This window comes from Sylvia atricapilla, chromosome 20 (genome assembly GCF_009819655.1).
Source record: "Sylvia atricapilla isolate bSylAtr1 chromosome 20, bSylAtr1.pri, whole genome shotgun sequence".
Lineage (NCBI taxonomy): Eukaryota > Metazoa > Chordata > Aves > Passeriformes > Sylviidae > Sylvia > Sylvia atricapilla.
Genome location: NC_089159.1, coordinates 10,426,975 through 10,453,529, shown reverse-complemented (window position 1 = coordinate 10,453,529; position 26,555 = coordinate 10,426,975). Strand labels below are relative to the sequence as shown.

Genomic DNA, 26,555 nt, shown 5'->3' with positions numbered 1-26,555 from the left:
CCCCCTTGGGATCAGACAGGGTGTGTGCTGCTGCCTGCAGCCTCCCTGGGGACAGGGACAGACGGGGTGTGTGCTGCTGCCTGCAGCCTCTCTGGGGACAGGGACAGACAGGGTGTGTGCTGCTGCCTGCAGCCTCTCTGGGGACAGGGACAGACAGGGTGTGTGCTGCTGCCTTCAGCTTCCTTGGGATCAGACAGGGTGTGTGCTGCTGCCTGCAGCCTCCCTGGGGACAGGGACAGACAGGGTCTGCTGCCTGCGGCCTCACTGGGGACAGGGACAGACAGGGTCTGCTGCCTGCAGCCTCTCTGGGGACAGGGACAGAGTGTGTGCTGCTGCCTGCAGCCTCCCTGGGGACAGACAGGGTCTGTGCTGCTGCCTGTAGCCTCCTTGGGGACAGGGACAGACAGGGCCTGTGCTGCTGCCTGCAGCCTCTCTGGGGACAGACAGGGTCTGTGCTGCTGCTTGCAGCCCCCTTGGGGACAGGGACAGACAGGGTCTGCTGCCTGCAGCCTCTGGGGACAGACAGCACCTGCACTGCTGCCTGCAGCCTCTCTGGGGACAGACAGGGTCTGTGCTGCTGCCTGCAGCCCCCTTGGGGACAGATATGGTGTGTGCTGCTGCCTGCAGCCTCCCTGCACAGGGACAGGGTCTGCAGTGCTGCCTGCAGCCCCCGGGGACAGACAGGGTCTGGACTGCTGCCTGCAGCCCCCTTGGGGACAGACAGCACCTGCACTGCTGCCTGCAGCCCCCCTGCACAGGGGCAGCACCTGCACTGCTGCTGCAGCCTCTGTGTGCCACGGGCCGTTCAGAGGAGCCAATGCTTTAAACGCTCTTTAATGGGGAAGTTGTCAAGTGGAATGCCCTCGACCTTTCACAGTTTTGGTTGGGGTTCACGTTATGAAATGAGCCTGTTTCAGCCCCATCCTGGGTTACTGCTGGCTGCATTTATTGCTTTTTCAATCTGCTTTCAAAAGGACCAGTGAAAGTAGTGAATGAAAATAATGCAGCGGAAAAAGCTGAATAAGTTCTAGTGAGTGCAAGGTGTCTTGGAAAAAAAAGGGTGCTGAAGATAATGGTTGTATCCATTTACATACAAATTTAGAATGAAAATTGGTGATTGTCCACAGCTCTGTTGGAGCCCCGTGGTTGTTTCCCTGCTAGGAAGCTTTTATGTTAAATCTGTCTTATGCCTGAAGGGGACAAACAGCTGGGCTGTTTGTTACTTGTTGGAAAAGATTCATTTGTCTTCTGACTGACTCGAGTTTCACAGCACATTTACTGTAAAAATAACTGGATTTTCTGCTTTTCTAGGTAAGAAGGGAGACAGGCCCCAAATTTCTATCTATTCTTTGCTCTTTTTGCTCTGTTCCAGATCCTTCTGATGCTTCAGCATTTGTCAGTCCACTAGAGTGGTGTGCTAAGCTTTTTATTACTGAAATACTTTGATGTTTTTTGAAAGGTGCTTGAAGTAGCTTAGCTCTTGTCACACAGTGTTACAGTTGACATCTTTCTTGAGATATTAGAAGTGGAGCTTGGGCAGCCTTACATGGTCATATAGCAGTGAGTGAGCCAATTTAATTGATACAAAGATTTATATTTTCCTCATATACTTACGTATTTCTCTGGAAAATGTTAGTGTTTTAGAAATCAAGTCTAAAATGATTGAATAATTTGAAATTTAAAGTATTTTCAGAGTTGTAACAGAGCCTTTGATAACTTCTATTTCAAGAACATAGACTTGGCAGCTAGCATGGGGGATATGGTTCTTCTCTGTAGGTTGATTGTGTTTTGTTGCTTATGGAAATGGAAACAATTTCTTTTGCTCCTATTATTGGAAGCATTTTTCAGCTGAAATTTTTTGGAGAATCTTTGAATCTAGCTGCTGGATCTGTGTGTGTTTGTATGCCTGTAGCACGATTTGTTCCCCTGCTCCAAAGCCCCCTGAGCATCCCTTTGAGCTGGAGCAGAATGCTTCCCCCCAACCTGTTTTCCCTTGCAGATGGCTTGTAGAGCAACAGTTAAATGTTTGACCAATTGTTGCTGGTCTCCACAGGGGTCAGCCTGCTGCCAGTCAGCTCTGCTGATCCCTGACCTGGGTTTCCTGTTTAGGCATATTTCTGGGCCTTGCACAGCAGCTGGGGGATTTTTGGCATGAAAAGCACAGCAGTGGGGACCTTCCCATTCCCAGGGAGGGCTGTTAAGTTTCCCTGGCGCTGAAGACATGAAGAACTGCTTTTGTGTCTAGTACTGGAAATCACATTCCATGTCTGAAGCACATCTGTAGCCTTGGAAGGGGCTGTGGCAGTCCCGAGTTTGTGGGAACAGATGCTGTAGTGATCAGTGCCTTGGTGTCTGGGAGATGCTGAGTAAATTCTGAGACACCAGTGTGAAGAGATGCTGTTGTGTTTAAAGTGGTGTGATTAAACTTCATCCTGTGTGCTCAGGCCAGAGAAACGTGGGCCAGGAATGGTTGTAGCTCACTGCGGTGATATCCAGTGCCATCAGCCCCTGCTGTACTCTGAGGTCTTACCTGGGGCAGGACCTGCTGTGAAGGAGCAGTGGCCTAAAGGTGTCAGGAGTCCGTGACTTTAGTTGAAAAGATGGCAAGGTGACTGCCACAGGAGGGTGGGTAACAGGAGGACTTCCCCAAATCTAGGGCACAGTCAGTCCACAGAATGTACTGGCATCACTGCTTTTCTAGCTCCATTTTCAGTATGAGGATGGCACAAGACTGTCGTATTAAATCTTAATTGGGCAGGATCTTTTATTTCTAGATGGGGAGATGTTTATGCAGGATGATGGGACATTCCCCTGCCATTGAAATGTGTAGTCTCACAGGTGTGCTCGTACCTGTCTGACAGGATCTGATGGGCAAGTTTATTTACTTTGTGTATTTTTAGATTGCAGGAGCTGACTGTTTGTTCAGAAGATAATGCTGATGTTCATGATATTGAACTTTTACAGTACATCAGCGTGGATTGTTCAAAACTCAAGCGACTCTTACAAGGTATGATCTGAGCCTGTGTTTTGAAATATTTCTGTTTGAATCTGGTTAGTCAGAGATGACGCAGTGCAATTGATATATCTGAGTTTTATTGCTCTCTTTTACTCCAAACAGTCGTGTATTTACTGAGGAATTTAAAAATAGTTAAGTACTATTAAAACATCTATTTGAAAATTGCTTTGCACTTCAAATATCTTGTATAACCTGTGTTGTTTTTAGAACAAGTTTCTGTTCTAAATGCAGAAATGTTTTATCTTTACAGAGACTGTATTCAAGTTTAAAGCCCTTAAAAAAGTAGCTCAGTTAGCTGTTATCAACAGTCTTGAGAAGGTAAGTGTTCAAAACTTCTGTTTCATTGCTTGTTTGCAGACTTCCTTCTGATTTAGGAATAGTTGCAATTCGTAAGTCACTATAAAGAAAATTGCTGCCTCCATTCATGCAAATATATTTTGCAAGAAATTTTGAGTGATTAGAATTAAGAATAAAACCTCTCTTTGTCTAAATGTGTAATTCAGTAAAATTGTTGAAGCTCTGGAATGTAAAGGTGTTTCCCATTATCTGCAGGCGTTTTGGAACTGGGTGGAAAACTATCCTGATGAGTTCACAAAGCTGTACCAAACCCCCCAGACTGACATGGCTGGTAAGGCATAACACATGACAGTGTTCAAGGTTGGTTTCTCAGACATCCCCAAATGCATTCACTTGCATTTTGTGCCCTCTTTGCTCCTCGTGCAGCCTGCAAATAAACAAATTTCTATCAGTTTTGTTAGGGCAGGCAAGGGTCTGTTCCTGTCTCTGTTCTTTCCTGATTCCCCTCTTAAGAGAGATTCATTTTGTCCTTCACAACACAAAGAAATAAACCCCAAAAGATGGAGACTCTTTAAATGTATATTTTTCATCTTGATACAGGGTAAAAACTTAGAGAACATCACCTTTACTTGTCTCTAGTGAAAAAGAGAGGAGAATTTATATTTTCAGGTAAACCATGTCTTTAACTGGGCTGAGACCATTTGATCCCCAGTAGCATGTCAGTAATGTGCAAACCAGAACTTTCCTTCTGTGTAGGTGGAACTATCCCTCTGCTCTTTTATACCTGTTCTTTACCTCTCCGTAGTTAAAATGGTATTGAACTTGGGCTTATGTTTTATGCAGATTGTGCTGAGAAGTTGTTTGATTTAGTGGATGGCTTTGCTGAAAGCACAAAACGTAAAGCAGCAGTGTGGCCACTGCAGATCATCCTCCTGGTCCTGTGTCCAGAGATAATCCAAGATATAGCAAAGGATGTGGTGGAGGAAACTAAAATGAACAAGGTAAGAGAAGCAGCTGAATTCTGGCTCTGCTTTTCAGAGTATGCTTGATTTTGCTGATTCTGTATTTCAGGAATGTTTAATTTTGTCTTTGCTCCTTAGAGAGCATGTTGCAGTTCCATATGTAAATTTATGCACTCTTTTTAAGTTCTCACCTGACATATGTTCTTTTACCATCAGTAATTCATACAGATAGTATGTCCCAAACAATGTTATTTCAGAACTTCTCCATCTCCTTGGAGATTTGAATCTCTGTGCTGTGATTTCCTCTGCCTCCCCCCGCAGCAAAGGGCTGTGCTGAGGTTCTGGGGTCTGCAGGGGTCTGTACCCCCCAAGGTTACAGCACCTGCTGGCTTTGGTGTGGCTGCAGCATCAGGGCTGAGAGTGAGGAACCCACCCCTTGTGTGTTCTGATTGCCCCGGGTCAGTGAAAGGGAAAGTCTTCAGTACTGACAGGGTTTCTCCAGAGTGCTGCATCCACTGGGGTTTTGCCATCCCAGTGTCTGGTTATCACTCTGCCTGGTTTGAATTCTGCAGAAACTGTTCCTGGACAACCTCAGGAAGGCCCTGGCAGGACACAGTGGGAGCAGGCAGCTGACTGAAAGTGCTGCTATTGCTTGTGTTAAACTGTGCAAAGCATCTACGTACATCAACTGGGAAGATAATTCTGTCATTTTCCTGCTAGTGCAGTCCATGGTGGTAGATCTTAAGGTAAGAATGGCTGTTTCCTAATTGCAGGGAAGAAATTTGAAATAATGAAGTGAAGTTTGAATGTCTTCTTAGTTGAATACCATTGGTTTTCAATGGAAAGTTGTGTTAAAAGTAGCCAAGAGTAATCATGGTATCTGATTTATATATTTATATTTTTCTGAATTGTATAGAATTTGCTGTTTAACCCAAGCAAACCTTTTTCAAGAGGCAATCAAAATGCAGATGTAGACCTGATGATTGACTGCTTGGTTTCCTGCTTCCGCATAAATCCTCACAATAACCAACACTTCAAGGTAAGTGCACTGCTTCTGGTAAGTCATTCTCTACATACTATTGACGACCTGTCAGTTATAAAAGCTGTGCTAACAGCAGCTTGAAGCTTATAAATGAGTTCAACTGTATAAATATCCCTTAGTAATAAATCCTTGCATGTTTTGATAAATCTTTTCACGGCTGATTAGGCTTCTCTTGTTCAGATTTGACAGCTTTGTCAATTTAATAAAAAGGCTTCAGAATGTTTTTCAGGGTGATAAGAAAGATGGCAAAGACAAAGATATTCCTAAGTGGCTTTTATGTATTTTTATTGTAGATCTGCTTGGCACAGAATTCCCCATCAACATTTCATTATGTGCTGGTAAATTCACTCCACCGAATCATCACAAATGTAAGTTCTGGCAGTATTTCATCAGCCCAGTGTCTGGGGCTTCTGTTCAGATCAATATCTGCTTAGTAAATCCCACTGGGATAGCAGACCAAATCCTGTGAGTGCAGAACATCTCAGGAGTGGTGCCTGTTCAGGAGACAGAGTGGTGTAGTGAGCAGCTAGGTCAGAATTGTTGCTTCAGTTGTAGCCTATTTAAATATCTTTTTGACAATGGGCATGCAGAATGATGATGGGCAGACTGGTAACAGTGTGCAGAGCACTCAGATGAGGGTTGGGTACATCCTGTGGCACAGAGCTGGGGCTCACTCAGGTGAGGGCTGTGTACACCCAGTGTCACAGCCAGGGCTCAGGGTGTGCAGAGCACTCAGGTGAGGTTTGTGTGCACCCAGTGGCACAGAGCTGTGGCTCACTCAGGTGAGGTTTGTGTGCACTCAGTGGTACAGTGCCAGGGCTCACTCAGGGAGGGTTGTGTGCACCCAGTGTCATGGAGCCAGGCTCAGGGTGTGCAGAGCACTCAGGTGAGGTCTGTATACCCCAGTGTCACAGAGCCAGGGCTCAGGGGGTGCAGAGCACTCAGGTGAGGTCTGTACACACCCAGTGTCACAGAGCCAGGCTCAGGGTGTGCAGAGCACTCAGGTGAGGTCTGTACACACCCAGTGTCACAGAGCCAGGCTCAGGGTGTGCAGAGCACTCAGGTGAGGTCTGTACACACTCAGTGTCCCAGAGCCAGGCTCAGGGTGTGCAGAGCACTCAGGTGAGGTCTGTACATACTCAGTGTCACAGAGCCAGGCTCAGGGTGTGCAGAGCACTCAGGTGAGGTCTGTACACACCCAGTGTCCAAGAGCCAGGGCTCAGGGTGTGCAGAGCACTCAGGTGAGGTTTGTGTGCACCCAGTGGCACAGAGCCAGGCTCAGGGTGTGCAGAGCACTCAGGTGAGGTCTGTACACACTCAGTGTCACAGAGCCAGGCTCAGGGTGTGCAGAGCACTCGGGTGAGGTCTGTATACCCCAGTGTCCCAGACCCAGGGCTCAGGGTGTGCAGAGCACTCGGGTGAGGTCTGTACACACCCAGTGTCACAGACCCAGGGCTCAGGGGGTGCAGAGCACTCAGGGAGGGTTGTGTTCACTCAGTGTCACAGAGCCAGGCTCAGGGTGTGCAGAGCACTCAGATACGGTCTGTACACACCCAGTGTCCCAGACCCAGGCTCAGGCTCAGCACTGCCCTTGCCTTGCAGTCAGCCCTGGACTGGTGGCCGCGCATCGACGCCGTGTACTGCCACGCCGTGGAGCTGCGCAGCATGTTCAGTGACACCCTGCACCGCGCCATGCAGGGCTGTGGGGCACACCCTGCCATCCGCATGACCCCGGTAAGCCTGGGCCCTCCTCTTCCTCGCTCAGACACACGGGGGGAACAAGGTGGTGGTGACACAGCAGCACGGGGCTCTACACACCTGCTCTGCAGTGCTGGGGGTTGGCTGTCCCTGGGTCCCTGTCTCTCGCTTTTAAACCGGTGTCAGACAAGTATTTTGTTACTGTTTTGTAACTGTCCTCTGTGGCTAACTGTTTTAAGCTTTCTGGCTCTGTGAATAGCCAGCTAATGTGTCCATCCTTGCTTAATGTGAAAAACCAAAGCATTCTGTATGTGGAGATAATCACTGAAAACTCTGATACTTTTATCATGATTGGCATGTTCGTTTGTCTTGCTTTATGTTGAGCAAGTTGACTGTTTGGTCTTGATGACAGCAACAAAGTAAAAGATTTTTCAGCCGTTATGAAATACAGTCAATATTCTTGGCTGTATGGAGAAAGTCTTGAGTAAATTCAGATTTGTAGTTCGTCCAAATTCTTCCATTAAGTCCACACACAGCTGTGTTGCTGCATTCTCCTCTGAACATTCCTTGAGGACTTCTGCTGTGGCAAACGGTCCTGGTGGGCTGGTTTAGAAAGCCTAAAGTGAGACATATAGAAATACTCCTGTTGGGCTTCTCAAAGGAGAGCAAATGAGCACAATGCTTTTGGTTGAAAGCTACTCCACGTTTAACTTGCTTTTCACCTGTGTGTATTCATCTGTTGGAGAATAGTTGCCCTGACAATACCCCTGCTCTGACTGGTGGTGCTTTGTCTTCTGCTTCTCCCTTTCCCTGTGCCTGGCTGCTGTTGCCCCCGTGGTCAGACGCCCGCCAGCCCCTGCTTTGCATGGCCCTGGGCCTCTGCTGCTGTAAGTATGACCCGTAACTACCGCAGAAAAGCCTTTCCTTGTGCTGACTTTTCTGTGCATAGTTACCCGCAGGGCCCGCCAGCACCAGGGCAGCTCCTTCCCCCAGGAAGGCACTGCTGGTTCTGTGCCCAGCACGATGCTGCTCCCCGCTCCCCCTGCTCTGGTTTGGAGCTGGTTCCCAGTTTCCAGCCTGAGCTCCTCCACGTGTGTCCTGTCTCGTGCTGTGTGTCAGTGTCCTGCTGCTGTTGGTCCCCTGTGCGCTGCACGGAGCCTGGCCTGGCTTTCTCACTGACTCTCTTCAGTTTGCATGGTGTGGAGGCAATAAATGACTTCACAGAAACACATCTCCTTTCACCACGTGCCTCTTCTAGAAATCCCTGAACTGTGGCAAACTAAGGCTTAGTGCTGAGTTAGCTACCTCTACCACTGTGCTATCAATTTCTTGATCAGGTGCTTCATGTGGTAGCTTTTATTCCATATATTTGCACAATAACTAATTATTGAAGTAGCATGAGGTCCTAATTTCTTGTAGAATTTAATCATACAATGCCATAGCTCATCAGTTACCTTGAAGGTGATTTCAACCTAGGCTTTCTCCTTTTGTTCAAAACACTCAATTAGTTCATTGGCTTTTCAGCTAGAGGTAGATGATTTTTTGTGTTTAAGTGATGGCCTGTGTGCCTTTTAAAAACAAAAAGGTTCATTTTCCAGAGGTTGTTGGGGTGAACATGCAAACATCTGGCCTGAGGCTGAGGCAGAAAATAAAGACATTACTTTGCCTTTGGAAAAAATTCCCTCTCGTATTGAGAATGAGTTGGAAATGTTTATTTTTATTTCTGTCTCAGACCAGAGAAATATCCAGTAATTCTTTTTGGTACTTTTCTTTTGCCACAGTTTGTCTCTTTTTCAAAAAATTTTCTTAGGTCCACATGCAGCTTACTGAAATAATTGTTAAGGGAACTTTAAAGATATAATAGTGATTGCCTGTGAGAGGGGATTTTGAACTAGAAGGCTACGTGTCTATACTGGAGTTTTGTATACTTTAAAACATTTTCTTGAACTATAGATGATAAAAGCAATACATTTCATAAGGTGTTTTATTACAACTGTTATGTTTGACTACCTTCCTGACAAGGACTGATTTTTTTCCCTTCCATCAGAGCCTTACATTTAAGGAGAAAATGACAAGCCTTAAATTTAAAGAAAAACCTACTGATTTGGAAACCAGAAGCTACAAGTTCTTGCTGCTGTCCTTGGTTAAACTGATCCATGCAGATCCAAAGCTTTTGCTGTGTGTAAGTAAATCCTACTGTCATACTGTTCAGTTGTAGTGGAATTTACTTTTGAAACTACTAAATGAATAAAAATTAATAGTTATCTGGCCATCTACTTACCTTTTTCTCTGGCTATGATGCTTTTGTGGTTTTAAATGAAAAAGAAACTGTAAGAGACTTTATGGAATCAGAGCAACACGATGAGAGGGAGCATGAAGTTCTGTGACTCTGAAGGGGAAGGTGGGGGAAGGAGAGGGGAATAGAAGAAAATTAAAATAAGGGGGTTGGAAATTAGTCATCATTTCAGTGAGTACTGTCTTAGATCTTCCATTTTCTCAGGTCTGTGATGGTTTAATATAAAAATATTCCCGTTCTGTCAGAGACATGATATGCAAGGCGTGTTACGGATTAAAAATAAAATGACAGATCCTCTGAAAGATCCCGAAATCCCCCTAGTTCAGCAGCAGGAGCTCTGCAGGGGCTGTCAGCAGTGTGGTCAAGCAGGGGAAGGTGTTGCAGCTGAGGCTGTGTTGTGTGTTTGTGTGCAGAACCCCAGGAAGCAGGGCCCCGACTCGCAGGGCAGCACGGCCGAGCTGATCACGGGGCTGGTGCAGCTGGTGCCACAGTCCAGCATGCCTGACATCGCCCAGGAGGCCATGGAGGTGAGGGCACAGCCTCTCCTGCAGAAACAGTCTGTCTGTCTGTGTGTCTGTCTGTCTGTGTGTGTGTGCACAGCGTGACTTTGGACAGAAATACCAGGGAAAACCTCTGGGTCTGCCATATGAACATAAAGTAAAGACTAAAATGAAATGCTGTTGACACAGACTAACAATGAACTCTTCTATGGAAGATGCTTTTTATATCTTTTGTTGTCCTTAAAGCAGTGTAATGAATGTGTGACTGCACCTGTTTCTCAGCCTGTGCTCAGGCACTCTGTAAAGTTCTGTCTTTAAGGGAAACTCTCTTTGGCTTTAGGCCTTGCTGGTTCTGCACCAGTTGGACAGCATTGACTTGTGGAATCCTGATGCTCCCATAGAAACATTCTGGGAAATCAGGTATGTAAATTAACTTACATACATGAGAGAAGTAGCTGGTTTGATTTGTCTTCTCTTTTGTCACAGCTGTGAGCATTTTGGCAAAGCTTTGCAGCAGCAGGGAGTTGAGGGTCTCTTTGGGCGGGGGGAGAACCCATCACTCCTGACACTAATTTGGACCCTTTGGCAGTTTTAACAGAGAGTGTGAGGCCTGGCGGGATGTGAAGAAGGAACATCCCTAGATGTGTTCCTTCCAGAGCAGAGCTGACACGTTGTCAGAGCAGTGTAGGTACCTCGTGCTGCCCTGTCTGTGCTGTCCCTGTCCCGGGCAGAGCTGGAGCTCCGGGCCCGGCGCAGCTTCAGCTGCTCCAGCTGCTGGGAAGGGTCCCAGGGGAGCTTGGCCTGTCCATGCACACTCTCACCTCTCTGTTGTACTGCTGGAAGCCCAGGGTAGTGTTTGCACAGGGTGTTGATGCTGAGTGCCTATTTCTATGTGAAACGTAGTGTAATACCTTCAGAAGCGTTGGTGCTCCGGCTGAAGGCTGATGCTGAATTTCATTTTGCTGCAGTTCACAAATGCTTTTTTATATCTGCAAGAAGCTTACAAGTCATCAGATGCTCAGCAGTACAGAAATCCTCAAGTGGCTGCGAGAGATTCTCATCTGTAGGAATAAATTTCTGCTAAAAAATAAAGTAAGTGAACATTACCATCTCCCTCTTAGGATCATTAACATAAATTGTTCTCTCTTGTGTCACTTCCTTTATTTACCAGGTTATTTTTGATTGGAAGAGATTTAATAGCTACTCCTACATGTTCTGTGCTCTGATTTCCTCTCTCTGCTTTGTGAGGCACCTTGGTTAGAATTGGTAACCAAAGTTAGGTTTGGGATTTTTATTTACTTTTTTTCCTTTAGCTGCACAGGTTGCTGTACCTGCCTGAAAATAAATATTTCACAGAAACCTGTGCCTTGTGCCTCTTTGCCTAATACAGGGAAATAGTCCCAAGGTGAGAGAAAAGAAAGGCAGTTAATGGTAAAATACTCATGTTCATGAACAAAGTAAGTTTCCTTTTGGATCTCAGGTTCTTCTGAGTCCCAGAATTCTGACTTGCTTCTTTCTGATATTCTTAAAGTATCAAATAAGGGATTTCTTAAGGGGAAATATCAGTCTAAGATACCATTAACACAGGAACTTGATAACACCCTGAGAGCAGCAGTGGGAAAAGTACTGTGTAAATGTCCAAGAGCTTTTTACCTTCCTCAGATCTATGCCTTTTACTGTATAAAGTATCAGTTGATATTCTTTTCCTCTCCTCACTTTATAGCAATCAGATAGGAGTTCCTGCCACTTCCTCTTCCTTTATGATGTGTCTGGAAGTGGAACTAGTCAAATTTCTCTTGACCATGACGAAATGATTCGGTGTGCACCAGGGGCCACCCTGAGGAAAGGAAAGGGGAATTCTTCCATGGTAAGTAATGCATATCGATAGTTAATTTTAGCACTTGATAAAAAAACTGTGGGCAAGTAGAAATTAAATGACTTCTAGAGTAATTTTTGAAAAGAAAATCAATTATTTCTGAGGAGGAAAAGACATGCATCCTGAATAATATATGTATTTAATGTGCTGGTGAACAGTGATGTTTCAGACTTTACAAAGTCACATTTTTCCAGTTAAAATATTGGCAAGTATTTTTTGATTAGGATTGCAAACAGCACAGCGACATCATGTAAGAGCTCTGATCCTTTTTAGGGTGGCTTATTCCTAGTAGAGCAGAAGCAGTTTTGAGCACAGTTTGGCCAGGGCTGAACCTCCCCAGGCAGTGTTCCCCAGCTGGGCGTTGTGTGTTTCCCAGGAGAGCACGGCAGGGTGCAGTGGGACGCCCATCTGCCGCCAGGCCCAGACCAAGCTGGAGGTGGCCCTGTACATGTTCCTGTGGAGCCCAGATATCGAGGCAGTCCTGGTGGCCATGTCCTGCTTCCGTCACCTCTGTGAGGAGGCCGACATCAGATGTGGAGTAGATGAGGTCTCCGTGCATAATTTTCTGCCCAACTACAACACTTTCATGGAGTTTGCATCTGTCAGCAACATGATGTCGACAGGTAAGAGTCATGAGTCAGTTAAAGTAACTTTGTACCTGGACAGGAAACTCTTTTTTACTTGTGTTTGAGTTCTTTAAACAGGTTGAGGTTCTTGATTTCATGCTGCTCTGACTTTTCCCGAAATGTCTTAATTATTAGAATTGCTAGAAAGTGTAAGGAATTTGGGTGACTGAGCTCAGGAGGATTTTACAGTCACGTAACAAGAAGCTACCTTTCTAAAGACTTTAAGGGGGATATGTTCCTCTTAATTCAATAATTATTTTCAAAGATCATAAATTTGGTGTAGGTGGGTTGTCAGAAACTTGGTTCAATGTTCTGTGCCCTTTGCAGGGAGAGCAGCTCTTCAGAAGAGAGTGATGGCGTTATTGAGGCGCATTGAACACCCCACTGCAGGCAACACTGAGGTGAGCTAGCTTCTCACTTCATATGTTCTGTGTGCATAGTAAAAAAAACCACAGAAATATTGTTTTGAAGTTAAATCTTAATGTATCTTATCTTTTTCAGGCCTGGGAGGATACACATGCAAAATGGGAACAGGCTACGAAACTAATCCTTAACTATCCAAAGACGAAAATGGAAGATGGACAGGTGACTATGAATTTTTGCTTTGTTTCAAGGTTTAGAAATTCTAGATAAGTCTTTGAGCTTCTTTACCTTGAGGAGTTTGAGTTTCAAACCCCTGCTGTCTCCCAGGTGACCGAGAGCCTGCACAAGACCATCGTGAAGCGGCGGATGTCGCACGTCAGCGGCGGCGGCTCCATCGACCTGTCGGACACGGAGTCCCTGCAGGAGTGGATCAACATGACAGGCTTCCTGTGTGCCCTGGGCGGGGTGTGCCTGCAGCACCGCAGCAGCGCGGGGCTGGCCACCTACAGCCCCCCCATGGGCCCCCTCAACGAGCGCAAGGGCTCCATGATCTCCATGGTGTCCACCGAGGGCGGCGTGGAGACGCCGGTCAGCAAGTTCATCGACCGCCTGCTCACCCTGATGGTCTGCAACCACGAGAAGGTGGGGCTGCAGATACGGACCAACATCAAGGACCTGGTGGGGCTGGAGCTCAGCCCAGCGCTTTACCCCATGCTCTTCAACAAACTGAAGAACACCATCAGCAAGTTCTTTGATTCTCAAGGACAGGTAACGCGGTGATTCGCGGTTGTGTGGTGGTGTTCACGTTTGTGTCAGTCCTGTCTTTCCCCCAGGTGACTGAAATGGATCCCTGTTTGTGTTCTGTGCACACCCCCTGTGTGCAGTGATCATTACAGCACATGTTGATGATTGTTGTGGTTGTGATCCTGTATTTAACATTCTTGAGTAGTGAACTCTTGAGTGTAGAATATGTGAGATTGTGTGTGGAATCCTTATGGCTGGCAGTGTTCACATATTGGATCCTGACATGTACTGGAATTCTGTTGCCTTGGTGGTAACTACAAAAGTGCTTGTCCATGAGATTTTTGAAGTGTTGCAGTATGTTTGGCAAATGCTTTCTTTGCTTTATGTGTAAAAATTAACAAGAAATATTCATCCTGTAGGTCTTGTTAACTGACACCAACACCCAGTTTGTAGAGCAAACCATTGCTATAATGAAGAATTTGCTTGACAATCACACAGAAGGGAGCTCAGAGCACCTTGGACAAGCGAGCATTGAGACCATGATGCTCAATCTGGTTAGGTAAGGAGCCCTCCTGGCCCTCCTGTGCACAGGAAGGTGTGTAGGTGTGCAGTGTTCTTGGCCCTATTCCCATGGGCATTCCTGGGTACTTTTCTGTAACTCATGTCAGTGGTTAAGGACCAGCTGAAGGGCAGATTTCTGTTCTGTTTTACTCTGATAGAGAGCTGCTTTGGCTGGAAGAATTTTGCTACTGATGCAGGAGCTTTCTTGGCAGGGAGGAAGTGAAGTAACATGAAGGATTTAATTAATCTTTTTGCTTTTTTCTTCAGGTATGTGCGTGTGCTTGGGAATCTGGTACATGCCATTCAAATAAAAACAAAGCTCTGTCAGTTAGTAGAAGTAATGATGGAAAGGAGAGATGACCTCTCATTTTGTCAAGAAATGAAATTTAGGTAAGGATGGCATAACCTAACTCATAGGGTAGAGTACTGTGGGCAAGTGTAGTTTTCTTTGGTTATGTGGTTAAAAAAGAGACCAAACCCCTGGCACACCAGTATTCCTGGTACAGGGATAGTTCCCTTGTCTTTGTCTTCAGAATGCATTTGAATATCATTTTGTTTGTGTTGATACTGAACACCTGTAACAGTTTAATGTGTAATACAGACTGGTAAAAAACCTCAGCAAAGCTAAAACAATCTCTTTATGTGCAACAGGAACAAAATGGTGGAATATTTGACAGACTGGGTAATGGGAACATCTAATCAAGCCACAGACGAAGATGTGAAGTGCTTGACAAGGTAAGGGGCACTCCTCACCTGGAGCAGCACTCCAGGTGGCATTTGATATCCATGGGTGAGCTGCTATATCCATGTTGGGCTTGCTCTAACAGTAATAATGTTAAGGAAAAGACAAAAGCTGAAACTGAAGCTTTGGTGAGCAACAGCAGCAGTATATTTAGTGTTTAGTCTTAAATGACTTGGCTCCTTTTAATACTTGATCTAATTTAGAACCTGTACCACAAAAGAGCTGTTTTCATGATGGACAGAATTTTGGTAGAATACCTTTTTATTATTAAAAATGTTATTTTTTGTCTGCAGGTAGCGCTGTAAGCAAAAGCGACTTGTATTTTATGTGTTAAATTTTGTTTTTCAGGGATTTGGACCAGGCGAGTATGGAAGCAGTGGTCTCTCTGCTTGCTGGGCTTCCACTCCAGCCTGAGGAAGGAGATGGTGTTGAGCTGATGGAAGCAAAATCTCAATTATTTCTCAAGTAAATAGTGACTTTTAACTATTTCTCTATACAGTCACTCTAAGGAGAAGCCCTATATGACCTTTATTACAGACTGTGCTTTTCTTCCAGAAGAAATAATTTTATTATCCCAACAGGAATTACCTCTTCTGTGGCCCATTTCAAAATCTCTGCCTTGTAGGTTTATGGAAACATTTTCATTTAGGAAATAATTGGAAAATTTGGCTTTGTTTCTGCTTAATGCAGATGTGTGTTTCAGTCATGGCAGGGATTAGCTCAGTTTGATACAGTATTTTATTTATTTTCATCCACAAAACTTGAACTCTCTTTGAGGACACCTGTTGCTGGAGGGGCACCAGTGCTGGGGAGAGCTGGGCACAGGTTTGGCACTGAGGGAGGAGCACAGTTAAGGTCTGGGCTGTGCTGCAGGGGGCTCCTCAGTTCAGGGCTGAGGGCTGGGGGGTGGTTGTCCCTTAGCTCCCACGGGTGAGGTTTTTGGGGTCTGTTGTGTGTTGGCTCCCACAGGTGAGGTTTCTGGTGGGTTTGTTTTGCATTAGCCCCCTCAGGTGAGGTTCCTGGCTGTCTGTTGTGTGTTAACTCCCTCAGGTGAGGTTCCTGGCTGTCTGTTGTGCATTAGCCCCCTCAGGTGAGGTTCCTGGCTGTCTGTTGTACATTAGCCCCCTCAGGTGAGGTTTTTGGGGGTCTGTTGTGCATTAGCCCCCTCAGGTGAGGTTCCTGGCTGTCTGTTGTGCATTAGCCCCCTCAGGTGGGGTTCCTGGCTGTCTGTTGTGCATTGGCCCCCTCAGGTGAGGTTTCTGGCAGGTCTGTTGTACATTAGCCCCCTCAGGTGAGGTTTTTGGGGGTCTGTTGTGCATTAGCCCCCTCAGGTGAGGTTCCTGGCTGTCTGTTGTGCATTAGCCCCCTCAGGTGAGGTTTTTGGGGTCTGTTGTGTGTTAACTCCCTCAGGTGAGGTTCCTGGCAGGTGTGTTGTGTGTTAACTCCCTCAGGTGAGGTTTCTGGCAGGTGTGTTGTACATTAGCCCCCTCAGGTGAGGTTTCTGGCTGTCTGTTGTGTGTTAACCCCCTCAGGTGAGGTTCCTGGCTGTCTGTTGTGCATTAGCCCCCTCAGGTGAGGTTTTTGGGGTCTGTTGTGTGTTAACTCCCCCAGGTGAGGTTCCTGGCAGGTCTGTTGTGCTTTAGCCCCCTCAGGTGGGGTTCCTGGGGCTCCGCCCTGTGCTGGCAGGCCCCGGTGACCGCGAGGGCTGTCCGCAGGTACTTCACTCTGTTCATGAACCTGCTGAACGACTGCAGCGAGGCGGAGGAGGACGGGGCGGCGGCGGGCGGGCGCAAACGCGGCATGTCGCGGCGGCTGGCGTCGCTGCGGCACTGCACCGTGCTGGCCATGTCCAACCTGCTCAACGCCAACGTGGACAGCGGCCTCATGCACTCCATAGGTAACCCTGCACCCGTGGGCCCCGCCCGTGCCCGGGGCCCTGGCATGCTCTTAGTGTGCTGCCTTCTCCCCGACAGGCTTGGGCTACCATAAGGACCTCCAGACCAGAGCCACCTTCATGGAGGTGCTGACCAAAATCCTGCAGCAGGGCACGGAGTTTGATACCCTGGCGGAAACGGTGCTGGCGGATCGCTTCGAGAGACTGGTGGAGCTGGTGACCATGATGGGTGACCAGGGGGAGCTCCCCATTGCTATGGCTCTGGCCAACGTGGTGCCTTGTTCGCAGTGGGTGAGTTCACTCGTGCCTTTTATTTCCTGTGTTTTGTTAAAATAATGAGACTGGAAATAAAAAGCGCAACAACAGTCTGGTGCAGAGAGAACAGAGCTACCACTGACAATAGCTAGCCTTTCTTGGTATGTTCTTCAAAAACATACTGAATCCAAGTTTAGATGATAAACTGCATCTTAGTTAATGTCTAGAAATTATTTTATATACAATTATTATAATAAATGCATCTGGGCTGGTTATTTATTACAGGTGGTGTGTCCTGTGATGCAGACACACAGAATTGTATTTGTTCTGTATTTTAACAAGATGAGTTGGGCTTTGTTGTACAGCAGAGTGACTGCTTGCCTGTCTAGATAACCGTTACGAATTTGTAAGGCTGGATATCCTGAGGCAGATTTTTAGACAGGCAGTAGCATAGGAAATGTTTGCAGAGAGATTGTATTTGAGTAATTTGATATTTACCTGCCAGAGCCCATAGCAGATACAAAGCTTTATTGCAAACTGCTTGGTGATTTTGTCATAATATTGGGGTTTCATACTTGCCTTGGCTCCTGCAAGGCAGATTAACACCTCCTCCTCCCTTTAAGGATGAGCTGGCTCGTGTCCTGGTCACACTCTTTGATTCCCGGCACCTGCTCTACCAGCTCCTCTGGAATATGTTCTCCAAGGAGGTTGAGTTGGCAGACTCCATGCAGACACTCTTCAGAGGAAACAGCTTAGCCAGTAAAATCATGACTTTCTGTTTTAAGGTACACCATCTCTTTTTTTTTTTTTTTTTTTTATCTGCTGCAGATCTCTTCAATAGCAGGAAAAATTCAGTAATACGAAAATGCAAAGCCACCAGTCTGTGGGGTTAAGCACTTGAGTAATGGGGTTAAATAAAATCCATACAGAGCTGCCTTTGGATCTGTTTGAGTTAGTCTCAGCTCGCACATCTATTAAGTTTAGGGAGTTCCCATTTGTATTTTAACATTTCATGAACTGGATCTTGTAGAAAACTTATGCTAAGGCCCTTAAAAAGTAGGTATCCACCTGGCACTGAACTTTTGCCTTTTTGACTAGTTCCATTATATGAGTGATTCTGGGCCAGTGCCAGCTGGAAGGAAGACTGTTCCTGGTAAATTCTGAGATCTTGTTTGTGCTCCCATTTCAGTTCAAGAAGTTGTGTACAAACAGAGGTGAAGTGTGGAGTCAGTGCTCTAAGAAAGAATGTCTGCTGGTTAGCAGGGTTGTTTTTTTTCTCTAACTGGAAATTAATTAAAATACCTGTAGAAATTGATCTTGGTTGTGTTCCAGAGGTAAGAGAATAATATACAAACTGTAGTTTTACAGGATTTTTGCCTTATGCCAGAACAGATCAAGTGTTTTCAGGCTGTTGAAAGCTTCCAGAGCTCTGCAGCATTCCTGTGTCAATCTGCCCTCTGTCCTTGTCTCCTGTGCACACAGGTCTATGGTGCTACATATTTGCAGAAGCTGCTGGAACCTTTGCTGCGGACTGTGATCACATCCCCCGAGTGGCAGCACGTCAGCTTTGAGGTGGATCCAACAAGGTTTGAGATTCAGGGCCAGCAGCAAATGTATTTATCTGTCAACATGATTCCCACTCATTGTGTGTAATAGGATTCCCTTTTCCTTGTTGCAGATATTTTTCTCAGGCTTTCATACTGTTGTACCTCTCACTTTTCCAGACACATTAATTGTCTCTGCAGCCCTCTTGCTCTATTACTTTAAATTATTTCTAACTCTTAGAAAAATTATAAGTATTCATCTCTTTATAGCTTACTCAGTGATAGGCCTTCTAATTAATACTTTAACCATGGACTATCTGTGTCTACCTCAAAAATTCCTTTCAGATAAACCGTAATGAACTGATAATGCAGTTATCAGTTGGAATTGTGTATGCATGTGTTTGTATGAAGAGATTTGAGAGAATGCCACCTACAGCTGTCTGTTCATTACTGAGTTTTACATGACCTTTTATTTTTACCTTACGTGGTTTAAAATAGTGATGGAAACTTTTGTGTAGAAGATGAGAAGTACTTCCATAAGAAAAAAGAGGAGCTGAGTTTCTTACCCAGGCTGTAGGTGCAGCTTGTGCCGTGTTTGATTGCTGGTCATACCTGTGTGGGTCTGTTTCAGGCTGGAGCCCACAGAAAGCCTTGAGGAGAACCAGCGGAGTCTCTTGCAAATGACAGACAAGTTTTTTCAGGCAATCATTAATTCCTCCTCGGAGTTCCCACCCCAGCTGCGCAGTGTGTGCCATTGTTTGTACCAGGTATGCCTGCAGTGGTTGCCTGCCCCTAAGCTTTGGGGTTGGTGTGTGAAATTCCAGCACTTTGGAGCTTGGTGCTAGGCACAGGGGGCATCCCTAAAGACTCTTCTCAGACCTCTGTGAAATAACACCAGTCTGAACGTGGGGCTAAGTGTGTTCTAAGGCTTGTGTTGGCAATTAGGAGGTGTCTGAGGTGCCCGGGTTCCCTGACCTCCATCCCCACCTCCTCTGCTCTGTCCCGTGGCTGCTCAGCCCAGTGTCCTGCTGGAGCTCCTTGTGTGTTTCTGATGGATTCAGGTGCTGCTGAAAATCCAGGTGGTTCCCTCGGGCTCACTGGGAATACAGTTTCCAGTCCAGCTGGAGGAGTGTCACAGAAATGCTGTGCCTGGTGGAATATTGGGGCTGTGGTCTCAGTGAGGTGCTCTGGAAGAGCTGCTTCTGCCCTTTCAGCCATAGTCTGATCCAGGTTTAAGGCAAAGCCAAGCAAATGGATTTTCTGACCTGTGTGAGCTAATGATGAGTAACAAAAATCCTGTCCAGTCACATTTGCCCAGGGTGATCAGGGCAACTGCTGCTGTCCCAGAGCTTGGGAGTGAGACCAGGGAATGTGTGTTGGGACTGTGGGGGTCTGGGCTGTTCTGTGAGCCCTTGCACTGAACCAGGGGTGCAGGTGCTGAGCCTGACAGCTCTATAAAAGGCCTCTGAAGGTTTTGCTTTCTCTTCCTGACAGTGGCTGTCTTTGGGTTGGTGGCAGAGTGACTTGGGGGTTTGGGTTTTGTAAGCAGGAAATGAGGTGGGCAGATTGGTCTCTTTCATGGCCACAGTGTCACAGACATCAACTAGAAGAATATTTGAGTGTTTCTGAAAATACCACACACAGCCTTGATTGTTCCTTCTGTTGGTGGATGTTGCATTCTCCCACACCTCATCCCAGAACTAGGTTTATATGCTGTTCCCAGGCTGGATCACGTTATTGCCATTTCAGTGGTACACTGGTAGCAATTATTGCTATGCAAACCACTGGTAATTCCTACATGAAATGAAATTTCTAAGATGTGCTCACCAGCAGGTATTCCCAGAGATTCTTCCATGGAAGCCTTTCCAAGTCTGTTGGCTTTATTCTTGCCTTTACTGTGTGTGGTAATAAGGGTGATTTGTTCCCAAAAGAGATGACTTACTGGCAGATATACAAGTGGTATTAACTGATACTTAGCTTCAATATTTACTACTTTGACTGTTTCTAGGAACAACATGATTTTTGTGCGAGTGTTTGTTCATCACAAATAGTGTTAGTCATTCTGTCCTTAAAATTCCAGAGAGTTTTGAAGAGTGTGGCCTTGACCTGAAAGAAAGTAACCAAGCTCTGATTTGGAGGCATTAATCCATTTTTATCATAAGAACCAAATAGGTGATTTTTAGAAGATAACGTGTTCCATTCCAAGCACTAGTGTGAGAGTAAATGGTGCTGAATTTTGTGGTGGTTTTTTCATGCTTAGAGTTTTGAAGTAACTGTGTGCATAGAAAGCTCACCAGATGTGTTCTGTAAATGATTAGTAGCTGACTTTAATCACTGTAGCAACCTCACAGAAACAGTGTCTTTAGTCGGATATTGGTGTCTTTGCTGGCTGGTGTTTCTGTTTTGGGAACAGAGCCCAGTGAGTGTTTTCCTTTGGAAATATCAATAGCTGGCTGCTGGGACAGATTCACCTGGCTCCTCACAGGTAATGTATGTTCAGGAGTGTGATGTGAGAACAGGCATGCTCACAGTGACTCCTGCTGAGGATCTGTGCTGCCTCTTCCATGAAACCCCCACAAACACACGTGGGTTTTCCTGTGAAAGCAAGGTGGGGGTTTTCCTGTAGCTGCAGAGTCCCAGTGAGTGGAGTGTGTGTCCAGCTGCTCCAGAAGCCACTCGTGGAAATGACACGGGGGAACTTGGCAGAGGTTAAATACTGCTGGGTCCTGCCCAGGTTCCAGTTCAGCTTGCTCAGCAGAGGGTTTTACTGGCTGCTTTGGGTTGGGGTGTTGGCTTTTCGTTCTGTTCCATGCTGAACGTGTGGCAGCTCTGTGCCAGTGCCAGGGTGTCCCTCGGCAGGTGGCTGGGTGCTGCTGGAGGCTCCCAGGGGTGCCCAGCCCTGCCCCAGCTCCTGGGAGTGTTGCTGCACCTCTGGCTGGGAGCAGGGCACGAGGGCTCTGCTCAGATCTGCTGGGAGGAGGACAGGACTGGAGTCTTCCTGGTGGGTCCCTCTGCATCTCAGTGAAATGCAGAAATAAGCACAGTCAAGTCAGATCTCCTGGTTTGGAAATCTCTGATAAATCAACGTAGACTGTGGCTTTTTTCTTCCTTTGTCCGGAGAGTGTTTTATGGCAGAGTTACCTCTCACAGTGGTGATAATGCTGATGGTTCACAGGTCTAACCAAATTGAAGGACACACAGAGAAACATTGGGAAGATTTAAAACTCTAAATTTGATTTTGAAAACAATACGTATTTCAAAGGTGTAACACTACTATTTGTGCTGTTAAAATTATTTGGGGATGGTAAAATACATTTGAAAGCTGAATACACCATTTAAGGCCCAAGATTGTGTATCATGAGCACACTGAGGTGGTTTGACTCCTAATCTAGCCAGAAATAGTAGAAATGATTGAAATTCAACATTTGCTTGTTTTGTATTTAGTGCTTTGTAAATAAGATGTAATAAAACTGTGGAATAAAAACTTCATCATCAGTCTTTAGTTTATATATTTCATTTTCTGTTGGTTATGTTTGTTACATTTTACTGTGTAATTTATGTACAAGTCAACATTGGTTTTTTGTTGCTGTATGTAGTTGGTGCTGTGACTTGTTTGTGCTCATCTCTGTTCTGTAGGCAACTTGCCACTCTCTACTGAATAAAGCTACCGTAAAAGAAAAAAAGGAAAACAAAAAATCAGTAAGTTTGGAGACCTTTTTATTAGCCATTTCTTTCAAAGCACAACAGAAATCTTTTGCTGTTTGTTCAAAATATCTTCACTTCAGTCTATTTGACCTCACTGTAAAATCATTCTACTAATTCTGGCACAAAATAGCTTTCATTTCAATTAACACTGGAATTAAGTTAGATTTAAAATATTCTCTGTGTGCCTATATGAGTAAATGAGACATTTTTAACATTACTGCTTAGTATTTAATATTCTGACTCTTCTAGCCTTGCCACCATCTTCAAATTAAAAATTGTGGACGAAAAATGTTTTCTTTGGTTTTGAGAAAATCTGGGTCTGTTGAGCTGCTTTAACACTCTGGCAGATAACCTGAGCTTGCATCCTGGGCAAAGAACAATTAATATTTGTGGGGTACTGGAAAGAGGCTCATGGGAATTATTGCTGACACATTTCTATTGTTTGCTTTGTGATTAAGCAAGAAAACCCCAACTTCAGCACTTGTATTATTTCCTGAGAAAAGCAGATTTTCTGTTTTAAGTAACTTGCTGTGTTAAGGTTTAAAGCATGGGTTGCTTTAGAGCATTGTCTTTAAAAGTTCAGACTTACTCTTTTCTTTGGTGTTAAAAATATAAAGTATGAATCAACCAAGATGGAAATTTAGACTTTTACTAAATACTCTCTTATTTTTGCTGTAACTGAGCAGAATAGTAATCATGTTTAAAATGCAAAAGCTGTGGGCAAACCAGTATTTTACAAGAAAATATCAGTAATTGCATCACAAGGTAACTAACTGGAGTTACTACTGAAGCAAAGTGATTCTTGGTGTATTTTGTACTAATGGCTTTGTCTGGTTTAAGCAGCATGATTTGAGATTGCTTTAGTTATGTTTTGAATTATTTTACTAAACTGGGGTTTGTTTGGAGGATTTTTTTTAAATTTTAAACTATACAGGATAATATCAAGTTTGCTGATTTTATTCTGTGAAAAGGAATAATCTTATTCATTTTAATTAACCATTGTTACTCATTGCAATATACTCATACAGATATTGATGTTTTATAGAACCACGTGTTGCATATATAAGAACTTTATTTTTGTCTTCAGCTTTTCAAAGTTAAATGAAAGCCATCCAAAGAACAACTCTCCTCTTAGTAATGCATAGTTGATTTCCTAAAAGAAAAGAAATCACTTTTTTCTTACAACACCTTCAGATTTTTTTTTTCCTGGGTGGCAGAGGACAATATTTTCTATCTGCTCAGTGGTTTTACACAGTGTGTGTGTAGGCAGAGGAGCGCACTGGCCACTCAGCTCTGGCTCCTTCTGCCCTGCTGTGGTTCTGAAGGGTGTTTCTGCAAACAGCTCCTCCTCACAAGTTGGGAATGACTGCTGCAGCAGTGTCATTGCTGGGGAGGCTCGGGGCTCAGGTGTGCAGTTGCTAACACACAGATCCAGGGCCCGGGAGGAGGAAGGTGTTCTCTGTGTTGGGGAGGGCAGTGCACACCCCAGTCCGGGGCTGCTGCACCTGGGGTCCCTCCAGGGCCGTGGGGTCAGCCCTGAGACCTGGCCGGGAGCCCTGGGGGCCGTGTCCCTGCCCGGGGAGCTGTGAGGAGAGCCGCTGTGCCCGAGCCCACTCCTTTCCCCCTTGTGCTGCCCCTGGGACACCGAGCGTCCCGCTGCGGCGTGCCGGCGTGGAGGCAGCCCGTGGGGCTGTGTCAGGCGTGGCCCTGTGCCCGGCCCGGGGCTGTGCGTGTGTAACTGTGCCCCTGTTGTGTGTGCCTGTCCCAGGTGGTGAGCCAGCGCTTCCCCCAGAACAGCATCGGCGCCGTGGGCAGCGCCATGTTCCTGCGCTTCATCAACCCCGCCATCGTGTCGCCGTACGAGGCCGGCATCCTGGACAAGAAACCGCCGCCCCGCATCGAGCGCGGCCTCAAGCTCATGTCCAAGGTCAGCCCAGAGCCCCCTGCCTGCCCCACGGCCGCTCCTTCGCCTGTGGGGCACACCGGGGGGAAAGGGCAGGTTGTTGTCACAGCCGTCACCTTTACTGCTGTGTTTGTGCGCTGTGGAGTTGTTGGAGCTCTCAGTGACGTAAGGATGGGGACACGCACTGCCAAAGTGAGGGATAAAAGAGTGGAACTCCAGCCCTTCACTTGAACTTCTCGTTTGGAAGTGACCAAAGAGATCGCTGTTCCTGTGAGCACAGTGAGGGTAGCAGCAGCCAGCATTTATCAAGTTTATCCCACTACTAAAGGAGGGATTTATCCTGTCTTTAATCTCATTTGGTCATATATCTTGTAAAAAAAATTTTTGGAAGAGTTTAATGATGGCACATCATTTCTGTGGCCTGAGTATATTCTCCATTGTAAATGTTGAGAAATTATATTTTTCTTTAGATGAGGATGAGCTACTGCTTTTACTTACCTGTCTTAAGTTCCAGGAGAAATACTTAATAACTTACTGGTGGCTTGAAAGATGATTTATTTTCCTAGTTTTAAGTTCATAAACAAGTGAACTGCTTTTTAGCATTTAAGAGTATGAGAAACAAAAGACTTTGAAAGTGAATGTATTTTAAATTACCTGACTGACTGGCCTTTTGTTGTGAAACCTCCGGACAACAAGTGAAAATAAACTGTTTCTGCCAGTTTAACTTCACGGGCAGAACTATTTGTGTCAATTACTGTAACAGTTAGACACACACAAGGGTTTAATGTATTGCCTTGTGTTTTTTCCTGTAGATCCTTCAGAGCATTGCCAACCACGTGCTGTTTACAAAAGAGGAGCACATGCGGCCTTTCAACGACTTTGTGAAGAGCAATTTTGACGCAGCACGAAGGTACGTGGCCAGCCCCGGCTGGGCTGTGTGCAGGGACAGCCCCGGTGCCCCCCAGGGCTGTGCTCCCTCCCCAGGCTGATGTCTGTGCTGGGTTTGCATTGCAGGTTTTTCCTTGACATCGCCTCCGACTGCCCGGCCAGCGACACCGTCAACCACAGCCTGTCCTTCATCAGCGACGGCAACGTGCTGGCCCTGCACCGCCTGCTCTGGAACAACCAGGAGAAAATCGGCCAGTACCTCTCCAGCAACAGGTGGGGAGAGCTGGCACTGCCCTGCCAGGAGCCCTAAGGCTCAGCCCATCCCACCCCTGCCCTGGCAGGGACACCTCCCGCTGTCCCACGCTGCTCCAAGTCCTGTCCTTGGGCACTGCCAGGGATCCACAGCTGCTCTGGGCACCTGTGCCACAGCCTCCCCACCTCACAGGGAAGGGTTTCTTCCTAATATCCAATCTAAATCCCTCTTCCCTCAGCTAAAAGCTGTTAATATTTGGAAATACTCCCTTCTGTTGCTTCTGTTATTACTCAGAAGAATATCGGTCATCACTGATGATTTCTCATACTTCAAATAAGAAAACCCAGCTTGCTCCAGCTGGGGAAGGGTATTGGGAATTGCTGAGTAAAGGAGGACTTTCCTGACAAAGAACACGTTGTTTGTAGGGACCACAAGGCTGTTGGACGACGACCCTTTGACAAGATGGCAACCCTTCTTGCCTACCTGGGGCCTCCTGAGCACAAACCTGTGGCAGACACACACTGGTCCAGCTTAAATCTCACTAGTTCCAAATTTGAAGAGTTTATGACAAGGTAATGAGATTACTGTGGTGGGGACACATGATGTGGGTTTCTAGACTTTATCCTGTGAGGAGGTGTCAGTAGTTCTTTAGACTCTGCTATCAAGACTCTGTGTGTTTTAAAGGGGAGTTTAAAAAGCTAAGTCTACATAAACTTTTTAGGTTTTTGAGTAGATTTTAATAAAAACCTAAACTGAGAACTAGAAATGGTGGTAACATGTAATTTAAAGAAGGCTCAGGATTGTGTGAACTTAATACTTTCATTTAGAGATAGAAGTAAAGAGGATTTGGGATTTTAAAAATTTGTTTGAAAGGCAGTTGTGAAAGTTGATGTCAATGTATTGCTTTTTAGGCACCAGGTACATGAAAAAGAGGAGTTCAAAGCACTGAAAACATTAAATATTTTCTACCAAGCTGGGACATCCAAAGTTGGCAATCCTGTTTTCTACTACATCGCTCGGCGGTAAGAATCCTTTCCCCTTCCCAGTCTGAAATGAACCTGTCAGTCAGAGCTATCACCCGTGTGTAAGGGACACCAGCTTGGTAACAAACAAGGGTCTGAAAAGAGCTGACTTGTTAAAATTTGCTGACAGTATTTTTGAGTTGTTTCCTAAACCACAACCGTAATTTCATAGTAATTATACTCATGACAGGAGTCATTCCTGGAGGTGTTAAGGAAAGGGAGATCTCTGTGCTCACCCCGAGGTGTGGTCAGATCTTCATGTTCAAGCCCTTTACATGCACAGAGTTAGAAGCAAAGGCAGTCTTTTGAATTCTCTTTAAAACACTCAGTTTGCTTGCCACATTTTTCTTCTCCATTTTGTTCCATTA

The 26,555-nt window shown here is 45.7% G+C and overlaps 1 protein-coding gene across 1 annotated transcript in view; it reads left to right on the top strand.

The window, feature by feature from the left end:
• The window catches only part of NF1 (neurofibromin 1), an 81,737-nt gene that overhangs the window by 17,288 nt on the left and 37,894 nt on the right, over window positions 1-26,555 (top strand). The window contains 32 exon segments of the mRNA XM_066333589.1: window positions 2,901-3,007; window positions 3,267-3,334; window positions 3,569-3,644; window positions 4,157-4,314; window positions 4,848-5,021; window positions 5,192-5,314; window positions 5,611-5,685; window positions 6,920-7,051; window positions 9,063-9,197; window positions 9,725-9,838; window positions 10,152-10,231; window positions 10,780-10,903; window positions 11,535-11,678; window positions 12,064-12,310; window positions 12,641-12,714; window positions 12,815-12,898; window positions 13,004-13,444; window positions 13,840-13,979; window positions 14,249-14,371; window positions 14,633-14,716; window positions 15,072-15,188; window positions 16,439-16,620; window positions 16,697-16,908; window positions 17,496-17,657; window positions 18,355-18,458; window positions 19,048-19,183; window positions 22,053-22,115; window positions 23,890-24,048; window positions 24,837-24,934; window positions 25,039-25,185; window positions 25,591-25,737; window positions 26,077-26,187. Coding sequence (XP_066189686.1) covers window positions 2,901-3,007; window positions 3,267-3,334; window positions 3,569-3,644; window positions 4,157-4,314; window positions 4,848-5,021; window positions 5,192-5,314; window positions 5,611-5,685; window positions 6,920-7,051; window positions 9,063-9,197; window positions 9,725-9,838; window positions 10,152-10,231; window positions 10,780-10,903; window positions 11,535-11,678; window positions 12,064-12,310; window positions 12,641-12,714; window positions 12,815-12,898; window positions 13,004-13,444; window positions 13,840-13,979; window positions 14,249-14,371; window positions 14,633-14,716; window positions 15,072-15,188; window positions 16,439-16,620; window positions 16,697-16,908; window positions 17,496-17,657; window positions 18,355-18,458; window positions 19,048-19,183; window positions 22,053-22,115; window positions 23,890-24,048; window positions 24,837-24,934; window positions 25,039-25,185; window positions 25,591-25,737; window positions 26,077-26,187 — 4,341 coding nt within the window.